Source organism: Ostrinia furnacalis, unplaced genomic scaffold (genome assembly GCF_004193835.3).
Source record: "Ostrinia furnacalis isolate ACB-3 unplaced genomic scaffold, ASM419383v2 OfSCF2049, whole genome shotgun sequence".
NCBI lineage: Eukaryota > Metazoa > Arthropoda > Insecta > Lepidoptera > Crambidae > Ostrinia > Ostrinia furnacalis.
Genome location: NW_021132288.1, coordinates 747,104 through 771,501, shown reverse-complemented (window position 1 = coordinate 771,501; position 24,398 = coordinate 747,104). Strand labels below are relative to the sequence as shown.

Below are 24,398 nucleotides of genomic sequence, written 5' to 3'. Positions count from 1 at the left end.
GTGCCTCGAGAGGTCCAAGAGATATGGTGCAAAATTGTGATGAAAATATCAATAATATCATAACGAAGGTCACTCAAGACAAGACGTTTGACTTGTACTGATCACTGCAATTTGATTAGATTTTGATTGAATTTGGAGTATCAACATAGTGATGATATTATTTATTTATTTTTAATTTTTTTTGAAGTTTGAGTTCGGATCGATTACCAAATGCGTCAGATTGGCAAGCTATGTCTGTATTCATGTACATAAAGTACCTATGTTGTTTGTAATCGAACAAATTGAACTTTTGAATTTATGACAGGCATATTTATTTGTATATAGTAGTTTTTGCCTGATCATAAACTTTTTATTTGTTCCATGTTTCAGACCTTAACATTATTTCATACTGTTAATTTATTTATTGAAATTTTATTAATATAGTTAAGCTAATTTTTTCGTTGTAATTTTGATTATTTTATTCTGTTGATCGCCGTGTTCTTTTATTCAAACTTGTGTTTAGTACATAAGCCAGTATTAGCAGTAAGGTATTATTAATCATATTACCATCACAATTAAAGTTGTTTACGGAGTGACTTCGAAAAGAAGTGTATTTGACTGAGAGACAATAAGAATGTTGAAACACTGTGATCGATACGTAAAATAAAAATTGCAATAAAAACTTTTAAAACATATTGTTGCCTTTTACAAAAATGAGAAATCACCTAATTATAATAATAAGTAGTACAAGTCGGGTAAAAATGAAAAGCAAAAGCATATGGCACAGTTCCAGTTTATTTTTTAAATGTTACATGTGCTAGATAAAAAAATAATACAGTCCGATTAGTGGAATTCTTTACTATTTATTGCGGCCGTCGACCGTTACATGTATCATTGTTGAAAGTAATACTTTATTTAGTACTTCAATATTTTAATACAAATCGTTTACTTATTAGTTCCCACATCCGTGTACACTCTAGACTTGGAAAACATTATATTTTATACATTTTTAACAAGCAATTTTAACTCGACGTATTTTTTGAGCCCTCAAGGACATTTTGGTATTACATTATAAAGGTACTTTTCGAAACTAGTGTGGGGAAAGTGCCTTATATAATTTAAAAACGATATAGTTCATCTATTTATACATATTGTCGTACCGACACGCGGTCACGTTTGTGATCTTGAAACGATGTCAACGTGTTGGACGTCTCAGACACAAGTATTTGATACCCGCCACGTTTTCATTATACATAACATTTATTAAAAGGTTTAGTTACAAAAAATAACTCGTAATCATACTAAAGCTTAGACAATTTCGCATAAAACTGCAAAAAAATACAATAAAACCAAAAATATTCCAAAGAAGTACAAGCGATCTTTGTATATGGAAAGCATCTTGGCAGTGAAAGAAGACGACGTTAACCGGGCCTCTAATGCCCGTTGGCAACGAACTACAACTCAATAAGTAAAGAATTTTCACATAAAATTGGCTAAATATTGGCCCTCACTGGGGGCGGATAGATACTAAACAATTCATTTAAATCTGCGTCCGAGACGTATTGGGAGCGCGTTAACGCAATCTTAGGCAATAAATAAAAAAAAAAGATTTTAATTAAATTAATAAAAAATAGAGTTCGAATCGACGTAGCGTTAAATCTATATTTACAAGTGTTAACTTACATCTAATTAGAAGCATCAACTATGAAAAATTTATCAACATTGAAGGCACATGTTTCCGCACCCGATTCTCATAATTGTGCATTCGTTAGGTGCACTCGTTTCGCTGGCAACACTCCTATATCTTTATGAGGTACGGCCGGCGGCGCAGGCGCGTCCCGCAGGAGACAAAAATAAAGTATCTAAAAGAAAATAGTGGCAAATTTAAACAGTAGTAAACATCGTTGCTTAAATTAAGGATAGCTCCTGGCGCACGCTTGTGCCGCTGACCGTATCTTTGGACCGGACATGACAATCTATCTTACTTATATTTTACAATATGCAAGTAATAAGTACTGTACGGAACGGCCGCCCGCGCGCCACTCATCAGAGGCCGGCGCGGCGCCAACACACGATTTCCTTTTCGATGCAGACGAAGGTAGAAGAATAACAGATGGAATCGGCTAAGTTATTCAAAGAGCGAAGTTTTATAGTTCGTTCTTCAAGTCTTTGTATTCAAGTTAAATTTCAGTTTTCAAATTCTAAGTACATGACTAGTCGGAAAGAATATCGTGTCTTGGATCTGCTAAATGTAGGCAACCTCGGGTGGCGGCGCGCGAGCGAACGGGACTAGCTATCGAACTAAGTTGACTTAGGGAAACTCAGTCTGGCAATCATTTCGCAGTAGCAACGTATTGTGACAGTCGGCGTGGTTGCAACGTTTGTCGTATTTCTTGGTGGAACTGATATTTTAATGCTCGATGTGTCTTAAATATAGTGGTTGAGAAACTGTAAAGTTTAGGGGAATTCAGTCATTATTATGTTTTAGTGAAAATATAAATGGATCAACAAACCCTCCCAACGACGCCGACTGGCCTCGAAGGTGGAATAAACAAATGTACTCTTACTCCTATCTGTCTAATTAGTTCTATTCACAGCTGCAGAACGGAAATAATTTATTTTAACTGTCCACTTAATTCATTAGAGCATAATTGATATTCATTGAGATCCCATTATAAATGTACCGTGAATTTTGAATCGAACTGCCGTCGATCACAGAACAGATGGTTATTCCTGTATTTATAAGAATATATTTTTACGCAAACCAAAAAATGTAGTCGTTAGATACTAAAAATAAATTGAACTCTCAAAGATTACAAAGTACTAACAATAATCAAATATTCTGTAGTCGATGGCGACATTTCATTGAAAGAGTCACAATTTCCGAATCCTCAATTATAACGAAAGTATATATTTTAAACAGAACACATCTTGTATATCTAACACATTAATTTAAAATATACAAACTAAGCAGTCATTCATGTAACACTAGGAATATTATTTTAAGAAATCGCATAACTGTCGTACTCCAAAATAAAAATATCGTACAGTAGTAAGCGTACTCAACTAGCTCAAGTAAAAAAATAATTAAAATCAAAAGCTAAGAGACGACGAGGAACAGAAGTTTATACAACGTGGCCACGAGGGGCTCGTGTAATCTACGTTTTAGTTGTTTAAATAAATAAAGTGTTAACACTAGCGTCGCCCTGCCGGCCCGCCCACAATCACGCCTCACGTTACTCAGTAGTTCAACACAATACATCAATGTACATTAAACCTATCATACACTTACAAAACTTATTGTTTCACGTCACATTTGAAATTATAATAAATATTGATGTAATAGATTCTCATACAGCACAATCATCGTTCACATTGATGACACTTATTAACAAACAAACAATTTGAATTTGGGAAGAGTTTCAAATACGGATAGAAATATTTTTAGGCGGAGCGGGACAGAACGACGAAAACTGGTATTCAACTGATTCACATTGCACTTAAACTCCTACTGATGTTTACAATTTGGCGGTATAACCAGGCTAAATACCAGTGGCTATTTTACTGGCATATTTATAGCGTTTGGCAACCAGCAGTCAAATATTTTGTGACTGGGGTTTATGAGCGATAATTTTGATTTAACGAACTCTGGTCGACTACCAGTTTTTATATCTAACGACAGCTGATAGACCATCCATAAAACGATGTTAAGCTACGTACGATGTGTATGGGTTAATAGACACCAATATAACACACCTTTATTGAAAGACACTGGATTAAGTTACACTGTCTTATTATTATTTAAATTATAATGTTCAAATGTTATTTTTAAACGAATCCCGTTTCAAAGATTAAGGCTGGGTTGCACCATCTTAATAACAATAACAAACGTCATAATTCTGTCAAACTCCATACAAAAACACCGGTTATGGTTATATTTACGGTTAAAGTAATGTGGTGCAACTCAGCCTAACAGTTAAGCCTGCCGAAAATATTTTAATACAGAAATGGTGTGGTGAACAGTTTAAATGGTGTCTACTAAGCCAGAAGCCTTAAAAGCAGGCAAATGATGGAGTCTACTACCTTATAGCCATACATCGCTCTCATCATTTCTTGCCGCCAAACGGTAGCGCGTAGTCTGTGGTTAGGGTTGCCAGGTCCTAAAACACAAAAGCCGGACTCTGTGCTTCATTTGGCCGGACATTTTACCCTAAAAGCCGGACATGCAATTAGTGTCGTAGCTTACGAGTGAATTCTATCATTATTGGTTGCCCAGCATCCTGATGCGTGCGCTTGATATTATTCCGCAGCTCGACTTTCGCCTGGCGCGGCAACCACATAAAAAGCCTAACAAAAGCCGGACAGGCGGGACAAATCAATTTTTGGCCGGACACGACTGTAAAACGCCAAACATGTCCGGCTAAAGCCGGACACCTGGCAACCCTATCTGTGCCTAATCGATGGGTTCACCGTCGATCGATTGCTTAGTCTGTGGCGGCTAATCGATGGTCTCGTCAATTGGTAGTGTAGTCTATGGTCTCGCTGTCACCCGGTAGCGTGTGGCGCCTAGTCGATGGTCTTGACGCGCGCCATGACCTTCCCGTCGAACACGGGCAGCGTGTCGGAGTCGTTACACACCTCCTCCTGGATCACCGTGTCTAAGTCCGCGCAGTTCGTCTTGAAGAAGTATCTGGAATTACATTTGAGTGTCAGAAACTGCCACTTCAGTGTGCTATGTATCGATGACTTAGAAAATTACGTTACGAATTTTATCCTCACCGGATTAAAATACTAAACCTCGCTGGTAGAAGGTGAATGCAACGAGACGATCATAGAGTAAAATTAAGAAATAATTTATTCGGCACACGCAAAACTTACAATTCACAAATATGTTTACATAAAACTGTGCCAGCATCAGTCGTAATAGAGTATGCTATAACTCTACTTTTCAGTAGGTGACCTTTATGAATAAACGACAGGTATATTTGACCTCAATGGTATCTGATGTTAGTCGAATCGGGCCTAAGTCACGTCTATCAAGTATAAAGTCCACTTCTGCTAAAAAAGCACTACTTATTTTGCATTATTACAAGCGTTATTTTTTACTAGCTTTCCGCCCGCGGCTTCGCCCGCGTGGAATTTTGTCTGTCACAGAAAAACTTATCGCGCGCGTCCCTGTTTCAAAAACCGGGATAAAAACTATCCTATGTTCTTTCCCGGGACTCAAACTATCTCTATGCCAAATTTCATCAAAATCGGTTGCGAGGTTTAAGCGGGAAAGCGTAACAGACAGACAGACAGAGTTACTTTCGCATTTATAATATTATAGTTGGGATGTAGAGCAAAGCAGGTAGTTATTTGACTGCACCTGATGTTAAGTGGGTGAGATGCAGTCTAGGATGGCACATACTTGCCCAGTAAATTCCTATACACTTTCGCCCTGAAGAGGCCCGGATTATAGCTAGAGATGATGACGTAATTGGCTAGTCCTCTCACCGGTAGTTCCCCTTCGGTGTGCGCGTCTGAACTCGCCGTCCCGCTGCCGCAACTAGTGTTGTAGGCCTAAGATGCGCGCCGTGATAAGCGTTTATCGCGACATTTTATCGATTTAAGCCTGTATACATTTTGACGTCCATAAAATCACTGATAGCATTTTATCACGGCGCGCATCCTAGCCCAGCTGGTGCCCTTTACGCTAGAGATGGTAATAATGAATAACTATTTCTCACCGGTAGTTCCCCTTCCTCGGCAGGTAGTCCTTGAAGAGTTTGAGCGTGAGAGGCGCGGCGGGTATTTTGAAGCGGTAGGGCACTGCTTCATCCAAGAACGCGCGTCTGAACTCACCGTCCCGCTGCCGTCGCAACTAGTGTTGTAGGCTTAAGATGCGCGCCGTGATAAGCGTTTATCGCGCCATTTTATCGATTTAAGCCTACATACATTTTGACGTCTAAAATCACTGATAGCATTTTATCACGGCGCGCATCCTAGCCCAGCTGGTGACCTTTACGCTAGAGATGGTAATAATGAATAACTATCTCTCACCGGTAGTTCCCCTTCCTCGGCAGGTAGTCCTTAAAGAGCTTGAGCGTGAGAGGCGCGGCGGGTACTTTGAAGCGGTAGGGCACTGCTTCGTCCAGGAACGACACGACGACCACGGTGTGTGCCTCCGTACTAGCGGCCCCACCGCTACTCGTGTTATAGGCCTAAGATGCGCGCCGTGATAAGCGTTTATCGCGCCATTTTATCGACTTAAGCCTATATACATTTTGACGTCTAAAATCACTGATAGCATTTTATCACGGCGCGCATCCTAGCCCAGCTGGTGACCTTTACGCTAGAGATGGTAACCTTTACGCTAGAGATGGTAAAATGAATAACTATTTCTCACCGGTAGTTCCCCTTCCTCGGCAGGTAATCCTTGAAGAGCTTGAGCGTTAGAGGCGCGGCGGGTACTTTGAAGCGGTAGGGCACGGCCTCATCAAGGAACGACACGACGACCACGGTGTGTGTATCGGTACCGGCGGTCCCGCTGCCGTCGCGACTCGATAGATGCGCGCCGTGATAAGCGTTTATCGCGCCATTTTATCGATTTAAGCCTACATACATTTTGACGTCCATAAAATCACTGATAGCATTTTATCACGGAGCGCATCCTAGCCCAGCTGGTGACCTTTATGCTAGAGACAATAGTGGTAAAATTGTCTAGTTCTCTCACCGGTAGTTCCCCTTCCTCGGCAGGTAGTCCTTGAAGAGTTTGAGCGTGAGAGGCGCGGCGGGTACTTTGAAGCGGTAGGGCACTGCTTCGTCCAGGAACGACACGACGACCACGGTGTGTGTATCGGTACCAGCGGTACCGCTGCCGCCGCCGCCGCCGCCGCTCGTGCTGCTCGACTTGCTGCCGCCGCCGCCGCTGGCGCTGCCGCTATAATATCAAATATGACAAATAATGAGATTGAATTGTAAAAAAAAACACATTAAATGTATGACGGATTGTACAGTCACGGAATGAAAAGGTTCGTCAGTTTTCANGGTACTTTGAAGCGGTAGGGCACGGCCTCATCAAGGAACGACACGACGACCACGGTGTGTGTATCGGTACCGGCGGTCCCGCTGCCGTCGCGACTCGATAGATGCGCGCCGTGATAAGCGTTTATCGCGCCATTTTATCGATTTAAGCCTACATACATTTTGACGTCCATAAAATCACTGATAGCATTTTATCACGGAGCGCATCCTAGCCCAGCTGGTGACCTTTATGCTAGAGACAATAGTGGTAAAATTGTCTAGTTCTCTCACCGGTAGTTCCCCTTCCTCGGCAGGTAGTCCTTGAAGAGTTTGAGCGTGAGAGGCGCGGCGGGTACTTTGAAGCGGTAGGGCACTGCTTCGTCCAGGAACGACACGACGACCACGGTGTGTGTATCGGTACCAGCGGTACCGCTGCCGCCGCCGCCGCCGCCGCTCGTGCTGCTCGACTTGCTGCCGCCGCCGCCGCTGGCGCTGCCGCTATAATATCAAATATGACAAATAATGAGATTGAATTGTAAAAAAAAACACATTAAATGTATGACGGATTGTACAGTCACGGAATGAAAAGGTTCGTCAGTTTTCAAATTGATTCCTTCAACGAATCGCGAGCACATATTACCTTTTGAAACTATGTTACAGAATAATCTCGAGTTAGAGAAAATAATCTTTAACTGTTCGTCAGTAAGGTTCAAAATTATTCAGATCAAAGTTGTTTGACGATTTAACTTGTCAAGAAGATTATTATGATTGATAAACTAAAACCTTCTTGTTGGTTCCATCTGCCTTTATCTTTTAATTAAAAAAAACTACATTTTGTAACATTGCACTGATGGGATAGAAAAATAAACAAGCAAAACCTTATTTGTTAGCAAACGTCATATTTATTTAAATGTTAGCAGCACTGTTTCTTGCACGGTTATGTTGGCAGGTTTGACTCTTACAGTACCTAGTGCAAGCGAAAACCGACATTAAGGTGACGAACCTTTTCATTCCGCGACTGTACAACGCCCCTAGCGGAAACTTTCAAGAACTAAAATTTTCATATGTTTCTTTAACGCGCTCTCTAGTGAGAACTTTTGATGTAAACACACTAAGCCCTCTGTATGAGTTCAAACATCATCTATGAGTGATTCGGTGCGTTTCTCGCAAAAAAATTAAAGTTTTTTGTTTATAACAAAAAAAAAACAATAACTATCTCAAATAGATTAAAATTTTTGAAATAACAAATTTAAATTAACCTGCAACATCTATAAAATAAAACTAATCCCATGATTAACATTGTTTAAAAAGAAAAATAAGTGCAAATGCGCGGCGGTGGTCATCCCGATCAACTGATGACGCGCGCGACGACAAGTCTCGATGCGCGCGCCGCTCCATTCGCTCCATCCGCTCGAAGCGCTCGAAGCGCTCCAGGCGGCCCAGCTGCCCTTGATGTCCTAGCCGTTTGCACTTCGCAGCAGTGTTGATGTCCTAATATAGCCTTCTACATTTCGCAGCAGGTAACACTGCTTGCTTTCCCGCAGTAGACACTTACCGCGGCCTCTGCTGCTGCTTGTCCCGGCGGCGGTGGTCATCCCGGTCAGCTGACGACGCGCGGGACGACAGGTCTCGGTGCGCGCGTCGCTCCATGCGCTCCATTCGCTCGAAGCGCTCGAAGCGCTCCAGGCGGCCCAGCTGTCCTAATATAGCCTTCTACACTTCGCAGCAGGTAACACTGCTTGCTTCCCCGCAGTAGAACTTACCGCGGCCTCTGCTGCTGCTTGTCCCGGCGGCGGTGGTCATCCCGGTCAGCTGACGACGCGCGCGACGACAGATCTCGGTGCACGCGCCGCTCCATACGCTCCATCCGCTCGAAGCGCTCCAGGCGGCCCAGCTGTTCTAGATGTCCTAGCCCTTTGCACTTTACACTTACCGCGGCCTCTGCTGCTGCTTGTCCCGGCGGCGGTGGTCATCCCGATCAGCTGACGACGCGCGCGATGACAAGTCTCGATGCGCGCGCCGCTCCATTCGCTCCATCCGCTCGAAGCGCTCTAAGCGGCCCAGCTGCTCTTGATGTCCTAGCCGTTTGCACTTCGCAGCAGTGTTGATGTCCTAATATAGCCTTCTACACTTCACAGCAGGTAACAATGCTTGCTTCCCCGCAGTAGAACTTACCGCGGCCTCTGCTGCTGCTTGTCCCGGCGGCGGTGGTCATCCCGATCAGCTGATGACGCGCGCGACGACAGGTTTCTATGCGCGCGTCGCTCCATCCGCTTGAACCGCTCGAAGCGCTCCAGGCGGCCCAGCTGCTCTAGCCTACTGCACTTCGCAGCAGGTAACACTGCTTGCTTCCCCGCAGTAGAACTTACCGCGGCCTCTGCTGCTGCTTGTCCCGGCGGCGGTGGTCATCCCGATCAGCTGACGACGCGCGCGACGACAGGTCTCGATGCGCTCGCCGCTCCATCCGCTCCATTCGCTCGAACCGCTCCAGGCGGCCCAGCTGCTCTAGATGTCCTAATATAGCCTTCTACACTTCACAGCAGGTAACACTGCTTGCTTCCCCGCAGTAGAACTTACCGCGGCCTCTGCTGCTGCTTGTCCCGGCGGCGGTGATCATCCCGATCAGCTGATGACGCGCGCGACGACAGGTCTTGATGCGCGCGCCGCTCCATACGCTCGAACCGCTCGAAGCGCCCCAGCTGCCCTAGATGTCCTAATATAGCCTTCTACACTTCGCAGCAGGTAACACTGCGCTTGCTTCCCAGTAGACACTCACCGCGGCCTCTGCTGCTGCTTGTCCCGGCGGCGGTGGTCATCCCGGTCAGCTGACGACGCGCGCGACGACAGGTCTCGGTGCGCGCGCCGCTCCATACGCTCCATCCGCTCGAACCGCTCGAAGCGCTCCAAGCGGCCCAGCTGCTCTTGATGTCCTAGCCGTTTGCACTTCGCAGCAGTGTTGTTGTCCTAATATAGCCTTCTACACTTCGCAGCAGGTAACACTGCGCTTGTTTCCCAGCAGTAGAACTCACCGCGGCCTCTGCTGCTGCTTGTCCCGGCGGCGGTGGTCATCCCGGTCAGCTGATGACGCGCGCGACGACAGGTCTCGGTGTGCGCGCCGCTCCATGCGCTCCATTCGCTCTAACCGCCTCTGTGGTCTAGTGGTAAGACCACGCTTCAGTCGATTTCCAATTGGGGCAGATTTTTCTGTTCGGTTTGGTTGGTGGTAGAGCTTGTTCTAAGTCCGCCTGGCTAGCTACCATCATCCTACCTAAGTCTGTCGCCATAACAATAATGTTAACAGCATTGTTGTGTTCCGTCGGTTATAGGTAAGATAGCCAATTCCTCCGTGGTTGAGGATTCCGGGTGAAGCTCGCTTCCACCTTCGGCCTGATCATCACTTACCATCAGGTGAGATACAGGCCAAGAGCTTCCTCGTTGTGGACACTTCGCAGCAGGTAACACTGCGCTTGCTTCCCCGCAGTAGAACTTACCGCGGCCTCTGCTGCTGCTTGTCCCGGCGGCGGTGGTCATCCCGGTCAGCTGACGAGGCGCGCGATGACAAGTCTCGGTGCGCGCGCCGCTCCATCCGCTCCATCCGCTCGAAGCGCTCCAGGCGGCCCAGCTGTTCTAGATGTCCTAGCCCTTTGCACTTTACACTTACCGCGGCCTCTGCTGCTGCTTGTCCCGGCGGCGGTGGTCATCCCGGTCAGCTGACGACGCGCGCGACGACAGGTCTCGGTGCGCGCGCCGCTCCATTCGCTTGAAGCGCTCCAGGCGGCCCAGCTGTTCTAGATGTCCTAGCCCTTTGCACTTTACACTTACCGCGGCCTCTGCTGCTGCTTGTCCCGGCGGCGGTGGTCATCCCGGTCAGCTGACGACGCGCGCGACGACAAGTCACGATGCGCGCGCCGCTCCATTCGCTCCATCCGCTCGAAGCGCTCGAAGCGCTCCAGGCGGCCCAGCTGCTCTAATCGCTCCGAGCCCTCAGCTATCCACAGCAAGATGCGAGGCTCCACGCTCGCTCCCTCGCTGACCACTGATACGCCGCTGTCGGTGAGCTCCGTGACGGTTTTCTTGCTGAATGATCTGTGAAACGCAAGATTACTTATTTATTTTATTTTACAATTTTTTGAAAAACTTACAGATAAATGTTACGTTAGGTGATTTTTATGATTAAAGTAAGGCCATTACATTAACTTTTAACAGATCTTCGTTCTGAAATCGCTAGAAAAGCCGCCAATGCGTAAGTAGATACCCCGTAATTTGCACTGTAAATTAATTGTGAACTGCAAGAAAGTTCACTCATTCAGTGGACAGAACCCAGGATGAATTCTGTCTAAAAATTTGAATTCCCTTGGGCCAGGTGTCTCACCTTTTTCTCCAGAAGCAGCGTAGCGCATGGGTATGTACGTACAGTGTAAAGTCAAAGTCAAAATGTCTATATTTGCAGAGATTATTTAAATAACACTTAGAAATCATGAAATATTTAAAGAAAAAAAAAATAAAAGACTAATAAAAAAAAGTTTTTGCAGTGCAGTTCCTCATGCATATTGGGTGGCAATTTTTTTTTCAAGCGTGTGTAATCGGTTATCGTCACTGCCTCCTACTTCCTAGGTTCATTGCCCTAGACCGTGCCCTCCTACTTCTTAGATTCATCCTTATCATCATAAAAAGGTCTATTTTATAAGAGTGTGTTTTCGTATCAAATAAAGATTTTATAATAAAAGAAAGGTTTTTATTATCTTTGTTCACTGTATTATTATTTTTTGTGTCAAATAAGGATTTTCTATTTCTTTAACGTACCTCTTGGAAGCGGCGTGCGAGTGGTGCGCGTCGGACGGCGCGTCGTAGTGTCCGGAGTCGGCGGACAGCGCGGACGGCGCGCGGCGCGCGTGCGGACGCGTCCGGGCACGCCGCCCGCCCGGCGGGGACGCGCCCGGCGTGCGCTCCGACCACACGCGCGACACGTGCTGGTCTGGGGACATATTGGTGAGGCTGTAGTTTGGGCTCAGCAGTTAGCGGCGCTGGTGACAGGACCACAGGAGTGACTGCTCAAAGCGCTCAAAAGGCACCAAGACTTTTACTTTGCTAACAATGTTATTGGTTACATAATTAATTAGTAATATTAATAATAGTCATTAATACTGGTTACTGGCTATATTATGTAATTGTTTGTTGTTCTGAATAAATAAAAAATAAAATAAAATAAGACACTTGACAGAAGCGCTTATTCGCTAGTAGCGCCAAACTAGTACGCAACATAAGATTAGAACGGTTTCACAGTTTGAACATTATAAATACATAACTTGAAAAAATCGAACTCCCTGAGGCGGGAATTGAACCCACGACCTTCCGCTTGCCGGGCGACTGCTCTTCCAACTGAGCTACTTAGACACTGGATGAACCCGTCGAAATTTTCAAGTGTAATACGCTGTTACGGTCAGATTTTTTTGACGCACTCGCTAGCGAGTAAACCTAACGTAAACTCATGGTAAGTGTGCCGGTATGCACAATACTTAATCTCTTCATATCTTATCTTGATCACGTTCACAGTGTCAGCACATTTATCACGTATAGTCACACAGGAATATGGTACCAATTAAACACTAATAATTAATCAAGATACGAAACAGATCTTATACAAAGGGTTGTCTTTCTCAAATCTCCAATTAATGTATTGTATAATGTATTAAAACAGTCATCTCCTCACCTAATATGTCCTGGTCGTTGTCGTCGTCGAGCTGCAGCTTCTCGCGGATGGCGGCCGCCACCAGCTGCGGCGGCAGCGCCTGCGTCGACGGCTCCTCGCCGTCGCCCTGGTCACGTGTTTACATATTACTGACAGATCCTTTTGTAAAGGGAGCTAGACTGGGCAATCCATAATGGATGGTCAAGGAATGTTGCAAGCCCGTAGAAGGGTGAATTGCCTTGGACGAAAGTAAATAATAACAAACGTATTTTTAAATTTTAAATTAATTAAAATTACAATATCCAACAGGCTAAAAAAATTGGTGTGGTTCGATCATTATACATCAGATAATTGTTGTATTGTACTGTACGTCATTGTTGTATTGTACATCAGATCATTGTTAAAATTGCGCTCGCTTTATTTAAAACTAGCTTTCCGCCCGCGGCTTCGCCCGCGTGGAATTTTGTCTGTCACAGAAAAACTTTATCGCGCGCGTCCCTGTTTCAAAAACCGGGATAAAAACTATCCTATGTTCTTTCCCGGGACTCAAACTATCTCTATGCCAAATTTCATCAAAATCGGTTGCGAGGTTTAAGCGGGAAAGCGTAACAGACAGACAGACAGACAGACAGACAGACAGACAGACAGACAGAGTTACTTTCGCATTTATAATATTAGTTGGGATGTCAGCGCGTGAGTGACGTCAGGTTACTAGTACTAACGTCAACATGCATTCACGTCGCAATAAGCAAGGGGTGACCGTCAAATGTATACGCGACGCGGGCAGTGAGTAGCGATGTCAGCGAGTTCACTCCGAAAAACTTTAAAGCGATATGCTAGAATGAGTGTGGACAGGTAGACCGAAACTACTAGTCCAGTCATTTAAGCTTAAATTAGGTAAGAATCTCGGAATTAGAGATACCCAGCTGTAAGTCTGTAAATACTTGTATATTGACACCCTAAAAGTTGTCTCAAAACCTACATATGGTAGGGTGTAAGCAACTATTAAATTTTAAGGTCAAAGGTCACAAAAATCGGTTTTTTGCGCTTTTTTTGGAAATATCTCATTTCCTATGGGTTTTTTGCTATTTGNGACTATACGTAAACAGCGTTTCGGAGTAGCCTGTCTATAAACATGCGCGGCGCAGGCAGCTAGCTTGACGTCAGTATGCGCCCGCGCTGCGAGCAGTATTGTGACGTCATAGCGTGCGTACCTCCGCGAGGCACCTCTCGAGCCGCTCCTTGGTCTCCTGGTCGCGGCGCACGCGCTCCAGCTTCTCGATGAGCAGCGGCGCGAACTCGTCTAACAACAGCTTGAGATACAACGCGTTTGTCGGTCCCTATCGCTATCGGCAGCGAACGGTGACGTCATTATAAATAGCATGCGGTGACGTCATAGCGTGCGTACCTCCGCGAGGCGCCTCTCGAGCCGCTCCTTGGTCTCCTGGTCGCGGCGCACGCGCTCTAACTTCTCAATGAACAGCGGCGCGAACTCGTCTAACAACAGCTTGCGCTAAACGTATCTGTCCCTAGTGGTGACGTCAAAATATTGAACGCGGCGCAGACATCGAGCTGCGACGTCAGTATAGAATGCTTGACGTGAGTAAGTATGTTTACGCGCCGCCGGCAGTGATGAGCGATGACGCGACGCGGGTAGTGAGTGGTGAGAGGCTGACACGAGTTTCTTGCGCTGCTTCTTCTCAGCACTGGCATATTATTGTCCCGAAGCAGTGGTAGGGACGTGTAAGAGTTTGGAAGCCTATTTGAGTAAATAAACAATTTGAATGTGACGTCATAGCATGTATACCTCCGCGAGGCGCCTCTTGAGCCGCTCCTTGGTCTCCTGGGCGCTCCTCTCTCTTGAGCGCACGCGCTCTAACTTCTCGATGAGTAGCGGCGCGAACTCGTCTGGCGGCAACAACGCGTCTGCCGTTCCCTATCGCTATCGGCAGCGAGCGGTGACGTAATTATAAAATGCGTGTGGTGACGTCATAGCATCCATACCTCCGCGAGGCGCCTCTCGAGCCGCTCCTTGGTCTCCTGATCGCGGCGCACGCGCTCTAACTTCTCAATGAGCAGCGGCACGAACTTATCCGTCGGCAGCGAGCGCTACAACGCGTCTGCCGTTCCCTATCGCTATCGGCAGCGAGCGGTGACGTCATTATAAAATGCGAGCGGTGACGTCATAGCATACGTACCTCCGCGAGGCGCCTCTCGAGCCGCTCCAGCTTCTCGATGAGCAGCGGCGCGAACTCGTCTGGCGGCAACAACGCGTCTGCCGTTCCCTATCGCTATCGGCAGCGAACGGTGACGTCATTATAAAATGCGAGCGGTGACGTCATAGCATCCATACCTCCGCGAGGCGCCTCTCGAGCCGCTCCTTGGTCTCCTGGTCGCGGCGCACGCGCTCTAACTTCTCGATGAGCAGCGGCGCGAACTCGTCTAACAACAGCTTGAGATACAACGCGTTTGTCGGTCCCTAGCGCATAGCGCTATCGGCAGCGAACGGTGACGTCATTATAAAATGCGAGCGGTGACGTCATAGCATGCATACCTCTGCGAGGCGCCTCTCGAGCCGCTCCTTGGTCTCCTGGTCGCGGCGCACGCGCTCTAACTTCTCAATGAGCAGCGGCGCGAACTCATCCGTCGGCAGCGAGCGCTACAACGCGTCTGCCGTTTCCTATCGCTATCGGCAGCGAGCGGTGACGTAATTATAAAATGCGTGTGGTGACGTCATAGCATCCATACCTCTGCGAGGCGCCTCTCGAGCCGCTCCTTGGTCTCCTGGTCGCGGCGCACGCGCTCTAACTTCTCGATGAGCAGCGGCGCGAACTCGTCCGGCAACAGTTTGCGCTATAATCTGTCCCTAGTGATGACGTCAGTATATTGTGCGTGGCGCAGGCGGCGGGCGGTGACGTCAGTATAGATAGCGCGGGCGGTCAGCGAGCAGTGACGTCATACGTACCTCCGCGAGGCGCCTCTCGAGCCGCTCCTTGGTCTCCTGGTCGCGGCGCACGCGCTCTAACTTCTCAATGAGCAGCGGCGCGAACTCGTCCGGCAACAGTTTGCGCTATAATCTGTCCCTAGTGGTGACGTCAGTATAGATGGCGCGGGCGGTCAGCGAGCAGTGACGTCATACGTACCTCTCGAGCTGCTCCTTGGTCTCCTGGTCGCGGCGCACGCGCTCCAGCTTCTCGATGAGCAGCGGCGCGAACTCGTCTAACAACATCTTGCGCTAAACGTATCTGTCCCTAGTGCCGTAGTCCCTAGTGGTGACGTCAAAATATTGTACGCGGCGCAGACATCGAGCTGCGACGTCAGTATAGAATGCGCGAGAAGGCAGCGAGCAGTGACGTGAGTAAGTATGTTTACGCGCCGCCGGCAGTGATGAGCGATGACGCGACGCGGGTAGTGAGTGGTGAGAGGCTGACAATAGTGACCGAGTTTCTTGCGCTGCTTCTTCTCAGCACTGGCATATTATTGTCCCGAAGCAGTGGTAGGGACGTGTAAGAGTTTGGAAGCCTATTTGAGTAAATAAACAATTTGAATGTGACGTCATAGCATGTATACCTCCGCGAGGCGCCTCTTGAGCCGCTCCTTGGTCTCCTGGGCGCTCCTCTCTCTTGAGCGCACGCGCTCTAACTTCTCGATGAGTAGCGGCGCGAACTCGTCTGGCGGCAACAACGCGTCTGCCGTTCCCTATCGCTATCGGCAGCGAACGGTGACGTCATTATAAAATGCGAGCGGTGACGTCATAGCATACGTACCTCCGCGAGGCGCCTCTCTAGCCGCTCCTTGGTCTCCTGGTCGCGGCGCACGCGCTCTAACTTCTCGATGAGCAGCGGCGCGAACTCGTCCGGCGGCAACACTCGCAGCTGCTCGGCCTGCATGCGCTGTGTCCGTGGAATCATCTGGAAACAGAACAAGGAGTCACTAAAATATTTGAAATCAAGAACAAGGCACGTGGGAGGAAACGAGAACTCGCTTACAATGTTATAAGACGAGAACAAAAGTCCAAAGAATAGTGATTTAAGGATTTGAAAATGAGCTCATAAAACCGACGACCTCATAAAGGTAGCAGGAAGGCGCTGGGTGCAGGCCGCTACCAACCGGGCGATATGGAAATCATTGGGAGAGGCCTATGTTCATTAGAGGACGTCCTGTGGCTGAAATGATGATGATGATGAACATGAGCAGAGGGCGCGTGCTTTGCCTTGAGCATGCGCGGAATCATTTTTAATCGTAAACAAATGGTAATCTCAGAAATATTCCTGTCATGTTCAATCAGAATCATTTTGTAAATTCAAAAATACATTTCCGAGCGTAACAAACAATATCTAATTTGGTTAATATCAGGCACTTCTATGATCTATTCTACTTTGATCACCTGGATTTGATCACCCACGTGATCAAAGTGGACTCCAGGCGACACTTTGGTGTCCTTTGATCACCCACGGATAAGATCACCTAGGAGATCAAAGTGGAATAGACCCTTCAGATTGCCATAAGTTGGAACAAATCCCACACTACCCAAGTCAAAAAATCATCAATAAAAGTAGTAACGTACCATGGCGGTGTCCTGCTCCTTGTTAAGCGGCGCGTGGCGGTCCAGCCCGTGCAGACGGTGGTGACGAGGTTCGCGCGTGCGCATCGACATGCCATCTCTGCGAAAATCAACCCTATTACTATTCACGACACGGTCTAGTTTAGATCGATCGGTTGCAAGTTATTCATCAGATTTGTGAGCCAATTGAAAAAAAAATGTGAATAGTTTTTGAATTTCGAACAAAACTCGACTGTCTTTTATTTATTTATAGATTTAATTTCGACACAATGTGTTTTAAGTTTTGTTTTAATAGGTTGATGATGATTTCTTATGAAGTTAGTGACGATTAAAATATTGCAAAGAAAAACTAATTCATTCACAAAATTAAAATAAAATAAGCAATACTCAGCCTAAGGGGAAATAAAAAAGGGGTGTAACAAGCAACACTTTACAATACTTATGGAATAATACCTGGTACTATAATGATGTTGGAGTCGTCTTCTTCTTTTTTCATCCCGTTGTCGTGAGAACTATTTACACACTGATTTGGAGAGGTTAATAGTTTATGAAGAAATCTCTCTGTCAGAAGGGAGAGACATACTTACTGAAACTTGACAGAATCTCGGCAAGAGCAGCATCGAGTGGGCACACGTGGCGCTAAAGGCAGTTGTGAGGACCATAATGGCCATAGAATGAACTTAGCGATACAACTACCCGCATATCTAGTGACATACTGCTGTGCCACGCGTGTCACGCTGCACTGTGGAGGCGGTACTTACACGCTTACTTATCTTCGAACTTTCGTTGCGGGTCCAATGGCAGTTTAACTTTGCCCGGGACAAACTTGACCTCCACTGGTTGGGCCGTACCCGCGTGTGTCACGTGACACGTGCACTGTGGACGCGGTACTCACACGCTGCTGCCGGAGAGCGACACGGCGTCGCTGTCGGCGCGGCCGCTGCTGAGCGACGCGCGGTCGGAGTCGTGCCGCGAGCCGGGCAGGACCCGCGTGTGTCACGTGACACGTGCACTGTGGACGCGGTACTCACACGCTGCTGCCGGAGAGCGACACGGCGTCGCTGTCGGCGCGGCCGCTGCTGAGCGACGCGCGGTCGGAGTCGTGCCGCGAGCCGGGCAGGACCCGCGTGTGTCACGTGACACGTGCACTGTGGACGCGGTACTCACACGCTGCTGCCGGAGAGCGACACGGCGTCGCTGTCGGCGCGGCCGCTGCTGAGCGACGCGCGGTCGGAGTCGTGCCGCGAGCCTGGGCAGTACCCGGCGTACGTCACGTGGGCGCTGTACACCGAACGCTTGCGGTGCCTGTACCGGTGCCGGTAAGGAAAGGGCAGGGAGGGGAGGGTCAAGTGTGTTGTAATGAACGAAACAGCCGCGCAGTCAAACAGCAAGAACGAAAATCGTATGGTGCAGCAAAATATTTAAAATTACGATGTTATTATAAGAAAAGTGTTTTGATTTCAAGATGATATTGTTTGATTTGAGTGTATTGTGGTATTTGTGAGGGTAAAAGGAAGGGTAAAGGGTAAAACGTCGGCATGGCACAGGTGGGACAGCGTTAGCGTAAAAGGCGCGCGGCATGCAGCGAACAAACATGGGGGAAACAAGACACGCAAATGAGTAAGCTGCTGGGGTAAATCAAATTAAAATGGGGTCAAATCATATTAAACATGGGGTCAAATCATATTAAAAATGGGGTAAAAATCATATTAAAAATGGGGTAAATTATATTCAATTGGGAAAAAATCATAACAAATGTAATCAAATCATATGAAATAAGAACTTATTCAAATGTATTCGTGAATAATTTGAATAAGTAATTAAATCGGAACAAAGCATGGTAACAAAATAGGGTCAGCTGATATACAGGTTGGGGCAAATCATATTAAACATTTGAACAAGTAAGTGCAGCAGCGCGGCACATGCATGGATGGGGTCACTCTATACTTACTAATGTCTAATATACACATTTCTCTAATTATTATAACTACATACATAATTTGTAACGCTGACATAAACTCTCAAAAGCTTTAAAAAATAAATATCTATGTACAATCTAACATAAAATCTAGGGCAGGGGAACACAAAATACTTTTACAAGTCTATATTACACTTATTTGTAACATTCACCTTGAGTTTTTTATTATTTGAGACTTTATATAAATATGTATTATGTGTTTTAAAAAATGCCGTCTTCAAAACTCAAGTTGAAATGCATGAAAATCTTTCAAAAGATCTGGTATGAATTTATGGTGGAATTCAAAGTAATTTTGTATTTTCAATTTTAATTTCTGATCACAAAAACCGTCATCAAGTCTGTAAATTGTTCCAAATAGGCGTGAGTGTGTGTTCAAATTCCAGTTCCATTGAAAGATCTTCATCAGCATATAATCAGAGTAAATACAAATGAGTAGGTCATCTTCATAGAAACGCACGGGCGCGGTTTGTATGTGAGCGCGCCAACACGTATGCGGCGCGCACGCACACACTGACAAAAAGACAATGCCGGAAATGGGCGTCTTTTTTTTTCGGGCGGCCATCGACCAAACTTTGTTTTTTGATTACAAAATAGTGTAATAAACCAAACTTACTATGACATGTATACCTCTAAACTCAGTCTGAACAACAAAATAGTGAGATTGTATGTGTAAACAAACAATACCATCCATTAAAGGCTCCAGACATCAGTATGGAGCAGAATCAGCGCAATAAAAAAATAGCGCAATATTTTGTTGCAATTTCTTACAAAACTTGCGCACAAAAAGCAAATCATCAAACTTCTAATGCTCGTAACTCAGTTCAGACTGAGTTTAGAGGTACATGCCATAGTAAGTTTGGTTTATTACACTATTTTGTAATCAAAACGACAAAGCTTGGTCGATGGCCGCGCGAAAAAAAAAGACGCCACTTTCCATACAAAATCTGGCATTGCCATTTAGCGGAGATTAGCGGGGAGCCAGTCGTGGTTGCTCACATACAAACGTGTTTCTATGAAGATGACCTACTCATTTGAATTTACTCTGATATTATCAAGGGTCTACTATAGTCTGGTCCGTGAGCACGTAGAATTTTGTCCAATGACCCCCCCTAATCGCGCTCCCACACTCACTGCGGGTGCCAGTAGCATAGTCGCGACAGCAATATAATTACGCGCGAGCGATAAGGATGGGTAGCTAGGGGTTGTGGAATATGATGTTCATCCACAATAAGGAAGCTAGATGTTAATGCTTCCTTCCGAGCGGGTGTTATGCTCGGGGACCAAGGTCCAATTTACAGCATCTTGGTTTGTCTGTATATCAGGGTTCGAAAATATCCGATATTTATTATAAATATCAAAATATCGGATATTTATGATATATATCCGATATATATCAACTTTGATATATATCAAATTTGTATGAAAGCTATACTATTATTTTATTGTATTATTTATGAATACCATTGCATATGTGTCACATAAACATGTTTTTAAAACTTAAAATCAGACAAATAAAGCAAAAACATAAAATCTTCTTGTAAATACGGCAATATCAACTAAAAAACAAAAATCTTATGTGAAAAAGTACAAATACAGTTACAAATTTTAAAAATTGATATATATCATCAAAACCGGCTGGATAAATATCGGATATATATCCGATATACACACACCGGCAGATTTAGAGGAACGGAAAAAAAAGCATCAATATCATCATTATTTTAGGAAAAAAATGCCTAATTATGACATTATTTTTTAATTTAATTCTAAATATGAAAAAAATAATTGCCAACAGTATATTTTTTTAATTATTTTGTTTAAATTACCCCATCAACAGTTTCGTTGAGTGTTTTGAATTGAATGAAGCTTTTGCTAATTTGGATTTCTTTTACGTGAAAGATGTTTTTTTCTGAGTTATTTTTCTACTTTTAGTGTTTACTTTTTCGGAGTCAGTTTAATTTTTAGTCGGTTTTATTTAAACGAAATTATTTTACTTTTTTATGCAATTATGCTTACGTATTGTTCCATTGTTTATTTTTAAGAAAACTAACACTAGTAGCAACACTGTCAAACAGAACTTTTTGCAACTATTTGAAGTTTAATAACTTTACGGATATCATTGATTGTTTTATTATCCAGTGTGTTTTTTGATTACATCTGTGCATACAGTTTGTTTCCTGTTCTCGAAAATTTCATAATCAGTTCACATTCGTTGCGACTTTGTTGCATATTTTTAGTATTTTGACGATCACCCGGCGATGATACGCAAGTACTACAATATTTCACTTCGCGATTAACGAGAGGTTTTGTCGCATCACTAGTTCACAGACTAAAAATATTTTTATGTCAGTTGGACATATTTGATGACATTTCTGCTGATTTCTAAAAAATTAGACTGTACATACCAGTTGCTTAGTTTTACATATCAAAGTAAGCAGAACTTTTAACTTTTGCGGAAAAATATCTTGGAGGTTCAAAAAAATCTAGGATCGGAAGATGGAAAAAGTTATTTTTACACACTGTGTCTATGTTTCGTGATTTTATGTTTAAGTTTGCAATTTTTGATCCTGTATTAATAAGGAAATACCTACATGAAAAGTCAGTTAAAAGCTGTCGTTTAATAACACATTACACTACACACATAGGTAATGNAAAAACGACTAAATATTTAAAAAATATATGTTATTTTATTTTATTTTAATTATCTCTTTATTTTGTATAATAAATATTTCATAGATCAGTAGTAATTTTCCTTATTTTCATACTTTTTTTTGCGTTCCGCTAAATCTGCCGGTGTGTGTATATCAAGATATATATCGGATATATATCCTCGAACCCTGCTGTATATACTTGGCAGGATATGAAAATCCGTCACCGCGATGCAGGTTTGTATGAGCGACGGAGTGTGCCATAGTGTAGTAGTGTTGGTACACTGTTTGTAGTGGCGTATCGTCGGTGTCGCTACAGGGTCATTGGACGGGATTCTACGTGCTCACGGGCCGGGGTTTACACAAAATAAAGCTGTGAACTCACGGTGCGACGTCGGCGTGAAGGCGGCGCGACTGCGTGGCGAGCAGCGCGTCGTGCGTCAGACGCGCGGGCGCGAACCCGCCGCCCGCGCTCGAGCCTAACTCTTGGCCTTCGTGGAGAGTGGCTAGGCCGCTGGACACCGCCACCTTTGGGGTAGAATAACAACATGTTTAGGCCGGGTTCCCACTATGCCGGACCTAGGGCTTCCAATCCCGCACCGCATGCTCGATCCCGGTATCGGCGGGAGTTGGAATTCAAATCCCGCGGGATCCCGGTATTGGCGGGATCCCGCATATAATTATGAAAATTATTATGTGAGGCAAATAAAACAATACATTAATCAATTTAAATCAACGTAATTTCACTTTAATTAACGTTAAATGAGATCATTCAAATTACACTTCAATTACTGAGATCAAATATAAAAATACAATCAACTTCAATCAAGTACAATAGAAAAAAACTGTTTTTTTCTGAATGATAAATAATCATGTAGTTTCTTTCATATTTTTTTATCATTCAATTGGGAATGTTTGGGAAGAAAACATAGCATGTCTAAAGTGTCGTCTGCCAAACTGCAGCGTATTTTAGAGGCAATATAGCCAGCAGCAGAGAAGGCTCTTACGGCTTCCACACTAGTCGGTGGTATTCCTTTTAAATAATTATATGTAAATGTGAGATATTTCCCCATTGACCCTCCGGACTCATAAAGAGTTTTTCAGTAGCCGACCGATCGCAGTCGCTAATGGTCGTGCGCATGTTTCTTTACAGTCCCGCAAATCCCGCGGGATCTCGCACCCGTAATCCCGCAGCACGCGGGACTAAAAAATGATGCGGGATCCCGGAATACCGAGATCTCGGTATTGCGGGATTGGAAGCCCTAGCCGGACCGGCAGATCTCCCGGTCCGGTAAAATCGCCGGAAGGCCTAGCGGCGGTACAAATTGTATGAAGCTGTTCACATTATCCCGGATCCGGCTTTTTCGCCGAGCCCGGCATTTTTACCGAGCGTTTTGTCGCTACAAAATGCCGGCAAAATCACCGGACCGGAGTAATGTGAACGAGTTGCGGCCCACCCCGCCCCTCCCGTGCTCCCCGCACTTCATTCGGCTCGGATTTCGGATCCGGTGATCCGGTGTAATGTGAACACCCTTGTCCGGTGTCCGGTTTCCGGCAGAAATGCCGGTCCGGCATAGTGGGAACCCGGCCAAAGATGCGCTCTTAACAGATGATTGGACGCAAACTTCGTCTTTGCCACATAACAAATACATGCCACAAAATAAACATTAGCCCCTGGGCACGAGAGCCAAGAGCTAATGTTTATTTTAGCGACTTTTTTACGTGGCTAGACCGTAGACCGCCACCTTTGGGATATAACAACGATATGTGAGCAATGGTTTTAACGGTATATGTGCGCACGCAAACTCATGTAGCGTGGGCCCAGACCGCTGGATGGATACCTACCGTCAGTCACTTTGTGACATAACAAGTCTTAATAGTAGATGTGCGGACACAAACTCCCTCGTGGAGTGGGGCTAAACGGCTGGATACCACCCCTCGATTGGATTGATAAACCTAAATCTTGTGTGGATAGTGTTTCGTGGTTTTTAGTCGTGGAAAAGCGCACTCCAGACTCGAGACAAAGGCAAAAACAAAAGAGTAACGATATTCGTCGATTAAAAAAAAAGGCAGTTTTCTTGGTGGCCAGTGTCGCGCGACCAAAAAGTCTGGTCGTCGCAGTTTTAAGTCAAGAAGTTCGAGAAAAAATTTAAAAAATGGTCGTGCAAGCAGTACGTCCGTTACGACGTAAAATAGTTCGGTACTACTGTTAGTTCGGTAAAGGTGAGAAGAATCATAGATGGCGCTTTACAAACAAACTTTTTATATTTATAGATGGCGCTAAATATGTATGGGTTTGGAACAAACTGCATTAATCTTCGAATATCTGTGTACCTCTCTCGGCGGGTGCGGCGGCGACGCGTCGGGCGAGGACAGCGGCTGCGTGGCGGCGCTGACGTACGACACGTACGCCTCCGAGCTCAGGAACGCCTGGTACGTCGTCTCGTTGATGGCGCGCGTCACCTGCGCAAGTTTATCCGCTTATTTAATAAGACAATCAACAAGACATACACTTAAACTATTATGACAACATTT

General features: G+C 45.3%; 1 protein-coding gene across 1 annotated transcript in view; it reads right to left on the bottom strand.

Moving 5' to 3' along the window:
• Nucleotides 1-754: 754 nt before the first annotated feature.
• Axn (protein axin) overlaps nucleotides 755-24,398 on the bottom strand; it is a 61,403-nt gene continuing 37,759 nt past the window's right edge. Inside the window, exons 9-18 of the mRNA XM_028306799.1 lie at nucleotides 24,198-24,326; nucleotides 22,249-22,391; nucleotides 18,405-18,542; nucleotides 17,241-17,337; nucleotides 16,441-16,584; nucleotides 12,695-12,800; nucleotides 11,788-11,959; nucleotides 10,807-11,070; nucleotides 7,276-7,482; nucleotides 755-4,669 (exon numbers count right to left, since the gene is read on the bottom strand). Coding sequence (XP_028162600.1) covers nucleotides 4,546-4,669; nucleotides 7,276-7,482; nucleotides 10,807-11,070; nucleotides 11,788-11,959; nucleotides 12,695-12,800; nucleotides 16,441-16,584; nucleotides 17,241-17,337; nucleotides 18,405-18,542; nucleotides 22,249-22,391; nucleotides 24,198-24,326 — 1,524 coding nt within the window. The 3' untranslated portion in view covers nucleotides 755-4,545. The remainder of the gene's footprint in view (nucleotides 4,670-7,275; nucleotides 7,483-10,806; nucleotides 11,071-11,787; nucleotides 11,960-12,694; nucleotides 12,801-16,440; nucleotides 16,585-17,240; nucleotides 17,338-18,404; nucleotides 18,543-22,248; nucleotides 22,392-24,197; nucleotides 24,327-24,398) is intronic.